At 49.9% G+C, this 13,868-nt stretch overlaps 1 protein-coding gene across 1 annotated transcript; it reads left to right on the top strand.

Annotated features, from left to right (window-relative positions):
* The first annotated feature begins 865 nt into the window (after positions 1-865).
* Rnd1 (Rho family GTPase 1) lies at positions 866-7,273 on the top strand. The gene is given in 6 exon segments (XM_032886018.1): positions 866-1,078; positions 1,689-1,776; positions 4,414-4,523; positions 5,503-5,628; positions 5,630-5,638; positions 6,954-7,273. Coding segments are annotated over 6 exon segments (699 nt in total). The 5' UTR covers positions 866-958; the 3' UTR covers positions 7,200-7,273.
* Positions 7,274-13,868: the final 6,595 nt, after the last annotated feature.

The raw sequence follows: 13,868 nt of genomic DNA, 5'->3' as shown, positions 1-13,868 counted from the left end.
GAAGGTTAGGGCCAGTCGGCAGTTTGTAGTTTATCTCAATCTAAAATGATTGGTTTTCAATTTCTGATCCCTGAGGCCCAGCTCCGGCTTCCAGGCTGGACTCTCACTAGGTAACACTAATGAGTGCGTCAGAGTCTTTTGCTATCAGCCCGAAACTAGACCTGCCCCTGATTCATCCGGGACGCTGAAGCCAGGCCACAGAACAAACACCATGACACGGCCTGGCATGAGCAGCCGCCTGGCCAACAGATAACAGTTTCTTTGGTCTTTCTCTCTCCTGTTTCTACTCGAAGGACTCCCTCATTTGTTTTGTTTCGTTTGCCCATCTCTGGGTTACGAGCTGTAGATTTGTTTTGGTGAAGGCGGTTCCTGAGGGAGTCGGGCTGTAAAGGAGGGAACAGCAGGGACTTCTATTAGGAGATTCCAGAAGTGGAACCAGAGTGAATAGGAACTATATAAAATTAAGGAGTCACCCTCTTCCCCCAGAAATGCCACCTGTCCAGAGTTTAGGCAGGTCCTGCTGTCTTCCTGGGACAGACCCTACAGCCTGACTCCAACGCTCTTTCCGGGTCTTGACACTAACTCTCAGACAGTCAGAGATCGCTTAGCTTCCAGTCCCCTCCTGACCTCCTAACAGCAACACAAAAAGCGTGGGAATCCCCTTCCAGGAGGAAGCAAGCCACGGTGCAGCTTTAACAGAAAGGGAAGGGAGGAAGAGGGAGCTGAGACGGAGTCTCCTACCATTGGCTGCTGCAGGGGATCCCACCCTAGGGATTGGCTTCGGCAGAGTCCGCCTCCTCTTGTGATTGGCTCAGTCTGAGACTTATAAGGGAGCCTTGCGAGCCTCCGCCTCAGTTGGAGGCAGGCAGGGAACCGGCAACTAGGCACCAGTGTGGACGCTTGAGGGGCGACCTCCTCCTCACTGAACCCGAGTCCACGTCCCTCCTAGGCTGCAGCCATGAAGGAGAGACGGACACCGCAGCCAGTGGTGGTCAGATGTAAGCTCGTACTGGTGGGGGACGTGCAGTGTGGGAAGACGGCGATGTTACAGGTGCTAGCGAAAGACTGCTATCCCGAGGTGAGTCCCCTGCCGTCCCGGGGTCGATCCCCACCTGTCTGGGACAGCGGTCTCCCCCTCCCGCAGGCCGCCCCACCCTGCCTTGCCTTCTGGCTGGAGGACTGCCCTGTCTTGCTTCCCCTGAGACCTGACCCACTTCTGCCGCCCGGTCGGCTCCTCCTCACCTCTTTACCCAGCATATCCCCTCCCACTTGCCTTCATCCCTGAGACCTGGAGGTTCCCGAGGGCCTGGGCTTCGTTCTTGTTCTTGACGCAGTACCTGCCCGCCTCTCCTGTAAGGTTCTATGAGGGTGGCTCCTGTTCACCTGTGTCAAGGGACTAGAGGGCAGAAGACAGAGGTTAAAACAGGCTTGTGGCTCTGAAAAATGAGACACAAATTTAGCGATGAGAAGAAAAAGGGAATGTATGTGTCTCAGACCAGCCAGGATTGTAGGGGTCTTGTCCCCAGACTGGGGAGCGAAGGTCAGTACCTTTACAGCCCCCTGTGTATCCCCCTCCTCAGGCTTCTCATCACCTGACATTTTAGTGTTTGAGCGCATGTGTAGCCAATGCTTGGTCTAGGTTCTGAGGGCATGCTGCTGGGGTATGAGTGTTTCCTGTCTCTTCACAGACCTATGTGCCTACCGTGTTTGAGAATTACACAGCCTGTTTGGAGACAGAGGAACAGAGAGTGGAGCTTAGTCTCTGGGATACCTCAGGTAAGACTGTACCCCCTCCCCCCAAATGCCCCATCCCACCTCTATTGACAGCTGCTGCTTTTTTTAAGGGGCAGCCGGGGTGGGGAGGTGGGGGAGATCCAGCTTTGAGGATAGAGTTGCTTGCCAGGAAAGTGAAGGAAGGAAGGAATGTAAAAATTCTTTGGTTGGGGCATTGATGATTTTAGATGATCCTGAACGGCAATGGACAAGCCTAGGGGCCACTCAGGTCCTTGGTTTAGTTCAGCTCTGGATGGTGATGTCTAGGGACCCCTGAGTACTCCCGGGAGCACCAGACTTCTCTGTCTGTCTGTCTCTTTCTCATAGACACACTCCTCCCTCTCTCTCTCTCTCTCTCTCTCTCTCTCTCTCTCTCTCTCTCTCTCTCTCTCTCCCCCCCCTCCCCACTCTCCCCCCCTCCCTCTCTAGTTCTCCACAGCAAAGTTAAATGAGAGGTAGGAGTGGTACTGCTAGGGGCAGCTGTGGTAGGGAAGAGAGCCGCCCACTTTGGAGGGAATATTCCTCCTCTCCCGCATCCCTCCTCAGGCCGCTGCTGTCTGCTTGCCGCAACTCAGAGGCTGCGGCTGGGAGACTGAGACGACGCATCATCGATGTCTTGGAGGATGGGGGAGACAGTAACTGTTGGGCATGTCCACGCTGGGGTTGGCGTCCAGGGGAGTGCACGGGGTCTACTTCATTCTCCCGGTGCCGGGCGGGCGAGTGGGAGATGCCCTGTCTTTAGGAAATGTAGAGAGTAGTTACCTTTCCCACTCTCCGCCCCCAAGCCCTGAGAGCTCAGCTAACGTTTGCTTTGCTTCTGAGTCCTTCCCGCTTTCTCTACCCGAGGGCCTCCTTCTGAACAGTCTGTCTCAGACATCATTAAAGAGTAAGGGCCAGCAATATGAGAGAGAAAAGAAAAATCCATGCTTTACCGAAGGGGATGTTTCCTACTTGCCCCAGCCGAGTTTGTAGGGAAACTGTAGATTACTAAGGCTTTCCTGCGTGTGTGAGAGACACGCCACCCTGCTTCTATGAAGCAATCTTGTTCGTGTTCTCCAATTCTAAGGTCTGGGAGGACTGGGGATAAGAAATGTGTAAACAGAAAAATGACAGTTCTTTTGCTCTCCCCGAAACCAAAATTCCTCAGGCAGGTACATGGGTTCCCCCCATTGCAGTTCCAGGAAAAGGGAGACAGGGTTCTGGTTATCCTGGACTGTGCTATGCTGGCCGGATCAGACCAGAATGCAGCGTGGCTGCATGATGTATGGGTTTTCTCCTGGCGTACCCTCCCACCTTCCAATCCTCCCTGAACCTTGATGCAGCTCTTCTCTCTTCCTTACATCCTCGATGCCCCCTCCCCCCCCCAACAGCCCTTAAATCCCAGCCCAGATAATGGAAGATCAGCCGGGATGGTCTTTTTTTACCCCCGGGTCACACCCCACCCCCTCATTTCGAAAGGATAAAGGCCATTAGCTTGTTTTAAACTAGGTCTGTGAGGACAGAGGGAATGTCAGTCGTTCGTGTGTAGGATGAAGCTTCCCTGCGTGTGGGCCAGCGTTGAACCTGTTTCTGTTATTCACTTGCCAGTCTTAGGGGAGGGGGCTTGCTTGGAGCCAAAATGGAGACCCGGTCCCCCTCCCCCTCCCCTTCCTCCAGGACCGGCCGGTTGGCCGGTCGCGCTCCCTTGCCTCAGTGCTGCTGTGGTCCAGCCTCCGCCTCACCTCAGAGGTGGGGGTGGATTGCTGAAGGAGCAGGCAGCTATCCCAACTCCCCCTTACTTCTTCATTTTTATGACCGACACCCCCACCTCAGCTTGGATTCCCCCCAGTTTCCATGGTGACTGCAGTACAGGGAGAGGGGCTGCTTGCTATTCTAAGCACGGATCGTCTGGAGTCCAAATCTGCTACTATTCCTTACCCAGGGTGGAGGGGCCCGGGCTCAGCTCCTAGCCTTCACCCCACTAGACCCTGGGTCAGAACTGCCTCCTTCGGACCCTCTACCGAGGACCCTTGCTCTGGCCTCTAACTCCTCAGCTATTGGTGTCCCTGGTCTTTGAGAGCGCCTCCCTGAGACCGGAGGGGTGGGGGCCACGGTAGACCCTTTGCCCTTTGTAGTGTAAACTGATTTGAGTGGGTCAAGAGTAAAACTCCCAGTTCTGGATGCTTTTTTCCTCCCCCATCAACCTCCTGAAGTTCTGACCCCTGAGGTAAAGAATCAGGGTAGCCAGTTATGTAACAGGCAGGGCCGTTCCTTCACCGGGAGACCCTAGAGCAGAAGAGAGAAGCAGATGTTGGGCAGCAGGCAGGTGCAGGTGAAGGGAACCTGGAACAAATCCTCGTCTCTCCAGAGGCAGCATCTTCTGGGGCTCTGACATGAGTGGATCTTAAACCCACTGTAGGAAACCCAGACACGTTCAGAGTGACTCCGCCACCTGCTTGCTTACTCCTCTTTTAGGACCAAAGGAAATGGTGTTCCTGGCAGATGGTCCTGTCCCAAGCTTCCATGAGATAGCTCAGTGCCCTGATACACAGGCAGACACGAAGGGATCAAGAATGACAGTCCCCAGGGATCCCCGGGCTTGGGCCTCTAGAGCAGAGAAGATGTAGAAGCTCACTCTCGGCTCTTCTCCCCTGATACCAGGCTCTCCGTACTATGACAATGTCCGTCCACTCTGCTACAGCGACTCGGATGCAGTGTTGCTCTGCTTCGACATCAGCCGTCCAGAGACGATGGACAGTGCGCTCAAGAAGGTGAGGCCGATTGAGAGGTGGGGCGGCGTCTGCTCTTGGCTTAGCTCCTGGGGGACGGCGGGCATCGAAGCAGGAGAATCTTGGGTTCAAGTTCAAGATCAGACAACTTAGTGAGACCCTGTGTCCGAGTAACAATCAGGTGGAACTCGGGGTGATTCGCCGTGAGGGAGTGCCTCCCTTGTATAAGCAAAGCCTTGGGTTCAACACCCAGGATTGGGCGCAGAGGAGAGGATAAATGTACATTTTCTACCTAGAACAAGAAGGGGCCTTGTCCCATAATCCTGCCCATCAGCCAGGAAAGACTCGTTTTGCTCGAGGCCTTATTATTAGCCGTGTGGCTCTGGGTTGAACCTGGGTCCCCCTTGGCCTTCTGCCTTTCCTTTCTCCTATCCTAGAAGCTAGACTAGGGCGGGCACCAAAGGCCCAGAGAACCTTCTCGAGAGGTGTGCCATGAGGCCTTTTGGGAGGAGCTTCTGTGGACTGTTGTCTCCGGTCCACTGAGTCAGGCAGGTCAGGCCTCAATTATCGGGTGAAGTGCTGGCTTGGATGGTAGGGATCTGCCCGGGATGAGACGTTGCAGGAAACGCTGTGGGACTTGCCCAGCATCTTAGGGAAGGGATTGCCTCATTCCCAACTACAGGTATTCGGGTCCTGTTTGCCTTTTTGACTGGGGAAAGAAGACAGATCCATGTCTTATCTGTGTGTCAGGGAGTGGGAGACTTGCCCCGTGTTCCTTTTGGTGACTGTACTGTTGACTGAAGGGATAGGATCCTGGGTTAGCACACTGGTGCCACCAAAGGCCTCATGGGCAGGAAGATGATGTCATTAGTGCAGCAGAGAGGCTGTGACTCAGAGGGAAGACTGGGACCTGATAATCTGAGCAATGCGCTGGACGGGCGCCACTGGGCTCCTGGTATCTGTCCACCACTGACTTTCTCTCCTTTCCCCTTGCCCCCGCCCTGTTTGCTCCAACCCTCAGTGGAGAACAGAAATCCTAGACTATTGTCCCAGCACACGTGTTTTGCTTATTGGCTGCAAGACAGATCTTCGAACAGACCTGAGCACTCTAATGGAACTGTCCCACCAGAAGCAGGCACCCATCTCCCTACGAGCAGGTGCTGTGTGTGTGTGTGTGTGTGTGTGTGTGTGTGTGTGTGTGTGTGTGTGTGTGTGTGTGTGTGTGGCATGCGCTCATGTGTGGCGATGTACAGGTGTGTGTATGCATGTACACACGTGAGCGGGTAGGATAGAAAAGGCTAAGGTAAGATAGAATTAGTATTGGGGGCAGGGCTATCTATAAATAGCGGAATGTCACCTGGGTTGGGGTGGCAGGAACTTATTAGAGCCCTACCATAGGTTAGCTTACGAGCCTCTCCCGAGCGTGTGCCAGCATTTTTAAAGGTTTTTTTTTTCCTTTTGAAACCATATGTATCAGACTCATTAAAGATGCTTGTTAGAGCTGGAGAGGGTTTGTAATAGTTTATAATTCCAGAACTCAGGAGGCGGTGGCAGGAGGATTCCAGGTTTGAGGCCAGCCTGGCTACAAGATAAGGCCCAGTCTCAAAAAGCCAAAACCAAATTGAAACGAACAAACAAAAAGAAGTCTTTGGATTTTGAATTCCGCACTCCCTGCCCGTAAAATAACTCTGGGAGAACGATACGGAAATCTGTATTTTTATGACAAGACCGGAGGACACTTTTTAGTTACCTGTTTAATTGTGTGAGCGGTTTGTGCCACACGCGTGTGTGGACTCTCAAAAGTTGGTTCTCTCCTTCTGCCACATGGACTTCTGGGATTGAACTCAAATTGCCAGGCTTGGTGGGAACTCTTTCCCTCTCTTTGCTGAGATGTCTCACCAGCTCCCAGAATAATTTTAATGCACGCAAGAGTGTAAGAATGTCTGCTCATGTTTCTTATTAGAATCACCTGAGGTGGGGAGGGGGGTACTCTTAAACATTCTGACATGAGGGGCTGGAGAAATGGCCAGAGGGTAAGGGCACTTGCCACAGAGTAGATGACCTGAGTTTGATCCCTGAGACCCACGTGGCGGGAGGAGAGAACGGGCTTCCACAAACTGTCCGCTGACGCCCACGTGGATGCTGTGGCGTGCGTGTGTACACACACGGACATACAGACACTCACAGGAGAGAAATGTTTTTAAAACGTCGTTTTGGTTACTACGCTTGAAGCTCCAGGTGCCATCGCTAAGACCTAAGGCCTGTGCCATCCCCAGACATCCGGCTGCATCTGGTCGGCATCAGTACGCTTTGATTCTGAGGTGCAGTCAGTCTTCACCTTTGAGGATGCTGGCAGGGGCTGGGGGAAGACCTGCAGTGGGGTGACGCAGGACACGTGGTACTTGGATAGAATGCCATACTGTTCCCTAGGCATCTTAAACCATCGCATTGATGACCTCACCTCTCCCACAGGGCTGTGCGATAGCCAAGCAGTTGGGCGCAGAAATCTACCTGGAGGGCTCAGCTTTCACCTCGGAGACGAGCATCCACAGCATCTTCCGGACGGCATCCATGGTGTGTCTGAACAAGCCTAGCCCAGTGCCCCCGAAGAGCCCTGTCCGAAGCCTCTCCAAGCGACTACTCCACCTTCCCAGCCGCTCTGAACTCATCACTTCTACGTTCAAGAAGGAGAAGGCCAAAAGCTGTTCCATCATGTGAAGTTGGAGCCGGAGGCGGGGAAGACAGCCCCCCCACTTCCTCCCTTGGGGTACAGAGGCATGGGGAGAGGGAGGATGAGACAGCTTAAGACACTGGATGTGACGTTTTCAGATGGCCACAGAGAGAGGGCTTTAGAAGGAGACAGGAATGGGATTGAAGAAGAGGCCAGGCCTGGCAGGAGGGCCTGACATTTAAGCGAGGGCCATCATATCCCAAGCCAGGCGCTACGCTGGAGAGGGGGTCATTGCCCCAGTGTCCCCCCTACTCCAGAGGAAGGGTGGGTACTGGGGAGATGGGGACATGATGGACTCATCTTCAGCATCATGCCTCTTCCGCACATCGTTCCCATGCAGGGTCGGGTGGGAGGGGTCCTTGATCCCCTCTCTTCCCCTTTATGAAGTGGCAATGGACTGGAGAGTGGGAAAACCTGGAGGCAGCTCCCTTGGGGGCTTAACCCAGATGATGCTTCCTCACTGAAACCAGGAGGGCGAGGGCTGACCAGGCCTAAAAAGGAGACCTCATCTTTGCATAGCCCATGCGTCATGGAGAGGTGACATCACACATTCACACGCTTCTCACTGAAGTCCCCGGGGCCCAAGGGAGAAGCCCCAGACCCCCTTCTCTTGCAGAATGTGGGGGTGGTGGTGCTGCAGGGGCAAGACTGATGGGGGGGTCGTCACCAGACTTTCCTGCCCTCAGGGCAGTACAGCTGGCATTTGTTTTATAGACTCTTGTCTTTGGAACTGGGGGGGAGGGGGAGCGCTTCAATCCGTTATATGTTCTGTGTTTAAAGAAGAAAACCTATTTATTAATGAAATATAACATATGAAGAGGTTGGTGGCTTGTTGTTCTTCGGTTTTCGTGACCATCAGTGGAAGACCTGTCTTGGATCCCTTTCTGCGAGTTAGAGTGGCGATCTCCATGGTCCCCCTAGCGCCTATTCCACTTCCCTGAATCCCATTCACATCCTGCGAAGCCAAGAAAGAGCTCCTTGGTCCTGGAGTGGGGCTTCCTTCCGAACCTCAGGATGCTGATACTGCAGGGCGAGAGGACTGTATTTTTTTAAGGGGCTGTTCTATGTAGGAGATGACGTTCAGTGGCAGCCTGGCCTCCCCGGTTCTAAATGAGAGTAGCACGTTCCAACTGTCACAGCCAAAAAAGTCTCTAGGTATGGCTGAATGCCCTCTGGATAAAACCACTTCCCTGTTGAGGACCACTTCCCTAGAGCAGCACTCTCAGCCTTCCTGACACCTTGGCCCTTTAATACAGTTCCTCAGGCTGTGCTGACCCCCCCAACCATAAAACCATTTTGTCGCTACTTCCTGACAGTAATCTTGCGACTGTTGTGAATCGTGATGTAAATATCTGATAGGCGAGCCCAGACTGGTGGAAACCCACTGTCCTACAGAGATAGAAGAGGGAAAGCTCAGCTCAAATAGAGGACCAAGCTGTGGGGTAGGGTGCTCCACAGACGAGTTCAAAGCCCAGGGATGGCTCCTGGGATTCCCATTTCCCGGGTTCGAGGAGAGGTGGCTATTGTTGACTTTCCAGTTCTAGTACCTGTTGATGGTCGCTCAGTTCTAACTTCTCTTCCACAGCAGCTCACACCCCTTATTCTCAAAGGCTCACAGAGTAGTAATAGAAATGAAAGGTTACTATGGGGACTGGGCAGATGACCCAGGGGTTAAGAGCACTTCTTATTCTTGCAAAGAACTCAAGTTCTGTTTCCAGCATCCACACAGTGGCTGACATCTGTAACTGCAGCTCCAGAGGATCTTATGCCTTCCTCTGGCCTCCATGGTTACCACATGCATGTGGTACCCAGGCAGACAAAAGACCCATATGCATAAAATTAAAAAAAAAAAAACTCTTAAAAAGTTACTACGACTAAGTATGGTGGTGTATGCCTGGAAGCACAGCATTTGGGAGGCTGAGGCAGGAGAATTGAGGCAAGGAGCCAGTCTGCTCCACGGATGTAGCAAGATCTTGTCTCCAAAGGATAATTTATTATGCATCTGTTCTTTAAAAAGATTTCATTTTTAATTGTGTGTGTGCGTGCGTGCACGCGCACGTGCATGTGTGCACATGCCTGTGTTCATGTGAATACAGGTGCCCTCAAAGACCAGAGGCATGAGACCTCCTGGAGCTGGAATTAATAGGTTATTATGAGCTGCCTTACTATGTGGGTGTTAGGAGCTGAATTCAGGTCCTCTGCAAGCACAGTGGGTGCTTTTAAGTGCCGAACCATCTCTCCAGCCCTGTTTTATGCTTTAAATAATCAAACGTAACCTCAAAAAACAAAACTAGTTAACATTCGTCTTATGTTTGCTGCGCATCAGAGCACTTTATATATCTGTGAAGACCTTTTGAGTGATTACCTACTCCATTACACAGGCAAGGAGGTCCTGGGAGAATAGAGTGCAGAAACCATGCAGCCACGGAGTATTTAAACAGGGATGCAAATCCAGGAAGTGTAGAACTCTAGAACTTTTTCTGGAGACAGGGTCTTACTATATATAACCACAGGTGACCTAGAAGTCACAAAAACCTGCCTACTTCTGTGTTCTGGTATCAAAGGTGTGCACCACTATGCCCAGCTGCTGCAGCCCAGGGTGGTTTCAAGTTGCAACGCACCAGAGGAATTTCTTGAGCGGATCCTCCTCTCTCTACCTCCCGAGTGCTGCAATTCCAGGGATGTGCCACCACGCCTGGGTACCAAGCCCAGCTTTTAAATGTGCACTTAAAACGTGTTTTCTCTTTTGTCTTTTCTCCTCCTCCTTGTCCATCTTGCCTTTAGTCTTGCTCTAGAGCTCTCTGTCGTGAGGAAGTTCCCTGGTGAATGGCCCAGGATGGACTCCAACTCTGAGCTCAAGTGATCCTCTCAGGCCAGCCTCCTGAGTAGCTGGCACTTGACACTACAGTTGGTAACATCATATGCTTTCTTCTTATTTATTTATTTATTTATTTATTTATTTATTTATTTATTTATTTATTTATTTTGTGGGGAGGGTAGGAGCTGAGACTGGGTCCTGGTTTGTTTTCTTTGTTTTTGGAGACAGGGTTTCTTTGTGTAGCCTTCTGGGGGCTGCCCTGGTTCACTCTGTAGATCAGACTGGCCTTGAAGTCACGGAGATCTGCCTGCCTCTGCCCAGCTCCCTTGCTGGGATTAAGGCACGCTGGGTCCTATGCAGCTTTGGTTGGTCCTGACCTCACTCTGCAGCAAAGGGTAACCTTGAACCAATGGCCGATACTTCTACCTTCACTTCACAAGAGTTGGTACTACAGGCGTCAAGAGTATACACGTTTGGGTTGACGAGATGGCTCAGTGGTTAAGAGCACTGACTGCCCTTCCAGAGGTCCTGAGTTCAAATCCCAGCAACCACATGGTGGCTCACAACCATCTGTAAAGAGATCTGACACCCTCTTCTGGAGTGTCTGAAGACAGCGACAGTGTACTTATATATAATAAATAAATCTTAAAAAAAAAAAGAATATGCATTTTTAACTGCCTTGCAGGCAAGGAGTATTGTTATTTATGGTTTATAAGTAATGCAAGAGAAAATACTATCTACTCTATAGTATGTATGTTATATGACTTATATATTATATAATTGCATGTTATATAATATAAGATTCATGCTATATAGCATGTAATAATGTTATATAATGGGCTGGAGAGATGGCTCAGCGGTTAAGAGCACCGACTGCTCTTCCAGAGGTCCTGAGTTCAATTCCCAGCAACCACATGGTGGCTCACAACCATCTGTAAAGAGATCTGATGCCCTCTTCTGGTGTATCTGAAGACAGCTACAGTGTACTTATATATAATAAATGAATAAATCTTTAAAAAAAAATAATGTTATATAATAATGTTATATAATGTGCTAATATAATATGCATATTATATTTTGTATATTATATAAAGTTTATAATATACAGAAGATCATACCGTTAGTGACTGAGTCAGGATTCAAACCAAGTCTCACTGTTAACTATATTACCCCTTATTGTTAGCCACGTTGCTAAGTAGAAAAGTAGCTTTGATCCTTACTAAAAGGATATAAGCTCGAGGGCTGGAGAGTCGCTTAGTGGCTAAAGTGCTTGCCTTGCAAACATGGGAGTCTGAGTTCAAATCCCTGCGTGCACATAAAGCTGCATGTGCTACATGTCCATAATCCCAATGCTTCCGTGGTGAGACGGAAGGTGGAAACAAGAGGACAGGCAAGGGGTTGGGGATTTAGCTCAGTGGTAGAGCGCTTGCCTAGCAAGCACAAGGCCCTGGGTTAGGTCCCCAGCTCCGGAAAAATAAAAAAGAGGACAGGCAAGGACTGAGACTGTGGGTTGTCATGTGACCTCCACACACATCTATACACATGAACGCACATCGAGTAACACCTTACACAAACAGCCACCACAGTCTTGATGTCCTTTATCTCAAGAATAGTTTGTAAGATAGCTAGAAAAGCAAAATCAACAAGGACCTTGAAGATCGGTGTCTTTCTTACCAGTGTCCTGAGAAGTACAAAATATAGGAGACTGTCACTGTGAACTCAGACAAGCCTTTTCATCTTTCTGAGTCTCGGTTTACTCTCTTTTAAAAAAAATCATTCATTTCGGGCTTGGAGAGATGGCTCGGTAGCTAAGAGCACTGGCTGCTCCTCCAGGAGACCTGGGTTTGATTCCCAGCACCCGCATGGCAGCTCGCAACCCTCTGTGACTCCGGTCAGAGGCTCTGACGCTCTTGTCTGACTTCCTTATGCCCCAAGCACCGTAGGTTCCCATAGATGCATACAGGGGGAGAAAGAGAGAGAGAGAGAGAGAGAGAGAGAGAGAGAGAGAGAGAGAGAGAGAGAGAGAGAGGGGAGAGGGAGAGAACAACATACACATACAATTGAATAAATCTAAGCAATCATCACTGTGTGCACGTATACAGAACAGTATTTTGAAATAGGGAAAGGTAAGGTGCCTGAGATCAAGTGAACCTGAGGGCCTTAGATCCTCATGTTTTTAGCTTTGTGGACTCACAAGGCAGATGTAGTGGCTACACTTTCCTCATCCACTAAGATCAAGGAATGCGCAGCTCACCCTGCTAATATGACTAAGACAAGAAACCTTAGCCTAAGTGTCAAGCCGGGAGCCGAACACTGTCAAACAATAGTGGGAGGTTTTTAATGTTCCCACCCATCTTTAGTCGGTCTTTTTTTTTTTTTTTTTTTTTTTTTTTCTTTTTTTTGGGGCTGGGGTGGGGGAGGTAAGGTTTCAGTCCATGAGTGGAGAGCCCTCTAGCGTTCATTATAGATTCAGACTGACTGACCAAGTCCTCCCTGCACTAGAACTTGCAATATCAAAGGTTCAGGAGCTCTGTCCTAAAGTCTCCTAAAGGACATTGAGCCATTGTGAGTGAAGGTGCGTTTTTGAGTTAGGGTGCATTCTGAGACCCTGTTTGGGAACTGAAAGAATACACAGGGTGAAAAACCAGACCTGGGGCTAGAGAGATGGATGGCTCTGCAGTAAGAACACTGGTTTTTCTTCCAGGGGACCCAGGTTCACATTCCCAGCACCCATATGGCAACCACGACTCTTTGTAACTCCAGTTCCAAGGACTCTGACACCCTCACATAGACATGTGCGCATGCAAAACACCAATGCCCATAAAAAAAAGACTAAATTTTAAAAAGAAAGACCAACATCTATGTGGGACTAAAGCAAACCTGAGGATGAAAAAAATGTTGTGAAAGGAAGTGCGAGGTACCGCCGTTAATCTCAACCATCCTAGCACACACCGTTTGCATTGTTTCAGCAGGTGCTGACAGTGCAGTTTGAACCAAAGAGAAAGGAAGTGGATATAGGGCTAGAAGAAAAGTTCAGGGGGCTGGAGAGATGGCTCAGTGGTTAAGAGCACTATCTGCTCTTCCAGAGGTCCTGAGTTCAAATCCCCAGCAACCACATGGTGGCTCACAACCATCTGGAAAGGGATCCCACGCACTCTTCTGGTGTGTGTCTGAAGGCAGCTGCAATGTACTTATATAAATGAACATAAATAAATAATAAATAAATAAATGAAAGAAAAGTTCAGTGGACTGATGTTCGGAGAACCTGAAGGAAGAAATCAATAATAACAAGTAGCCCAGGTGGGCAGTTCCTAAAGATCAAGAAAACGAGGGAGCCAAGGTCCCCTCTGGAATGTTGAGTAAACAGTAAGACACTTTAGGGGGAAGTCCTTCCAGGGAAACCTTTGGGATGTTGTTAACTTATTATTTATTGGGAGTGGGGGGACAGTTTGGAGGTGTTAAGGAATTCATCCTTCTGGGGACCCAAGTTTGCTAAGATACCTTTTTTTTTTTTTTTTTTTTTTTTTTTGGAGCTGGGGACCGAACCTTAGGGCCTTGCGCTTTGCTAGGCAAGCGCTCTACCACTGAGCTAAATCCCCAACCCCGCTAAGATACCTTCTTATGATTGAAGTAGTTCTACTGTGAAAACGGTTCTACCGTCATTGTGAATTACTAAGCTACTCCAGTGAACTAATCTTTAGTTCATTATCTTTCATTCATTCACGGAGGCGATAGTCTCTCACAATTTTTATAAAAAACATTTCTTAAAAAAAAAAAGTAAATTATTTGTTACCGTGTAAACCTGGTCCCTGAAAGCTGCCAGCTTTGACTGCAATCA

This window comes from Rattus rattus, chromosome 1, assembly GCF_011064425.1.
Source record: "Rattus rattus isolate New Zealand chromosome 1, Rrattus_CSIRO_v1, whole genome shotgun sequence".
In the NCBI taxonomy this organism is placed as follows: Eukaryota; Metazoa; Chordata; class Mammalia; order Rodentia; family Muridae; genus Rattus; species Rattus rattus.
The sequence above is the reverse complement of the archived record's forward strand: the minus strand, read 5'-3'. Positions and strand labels throughout refer to the sequence as shown.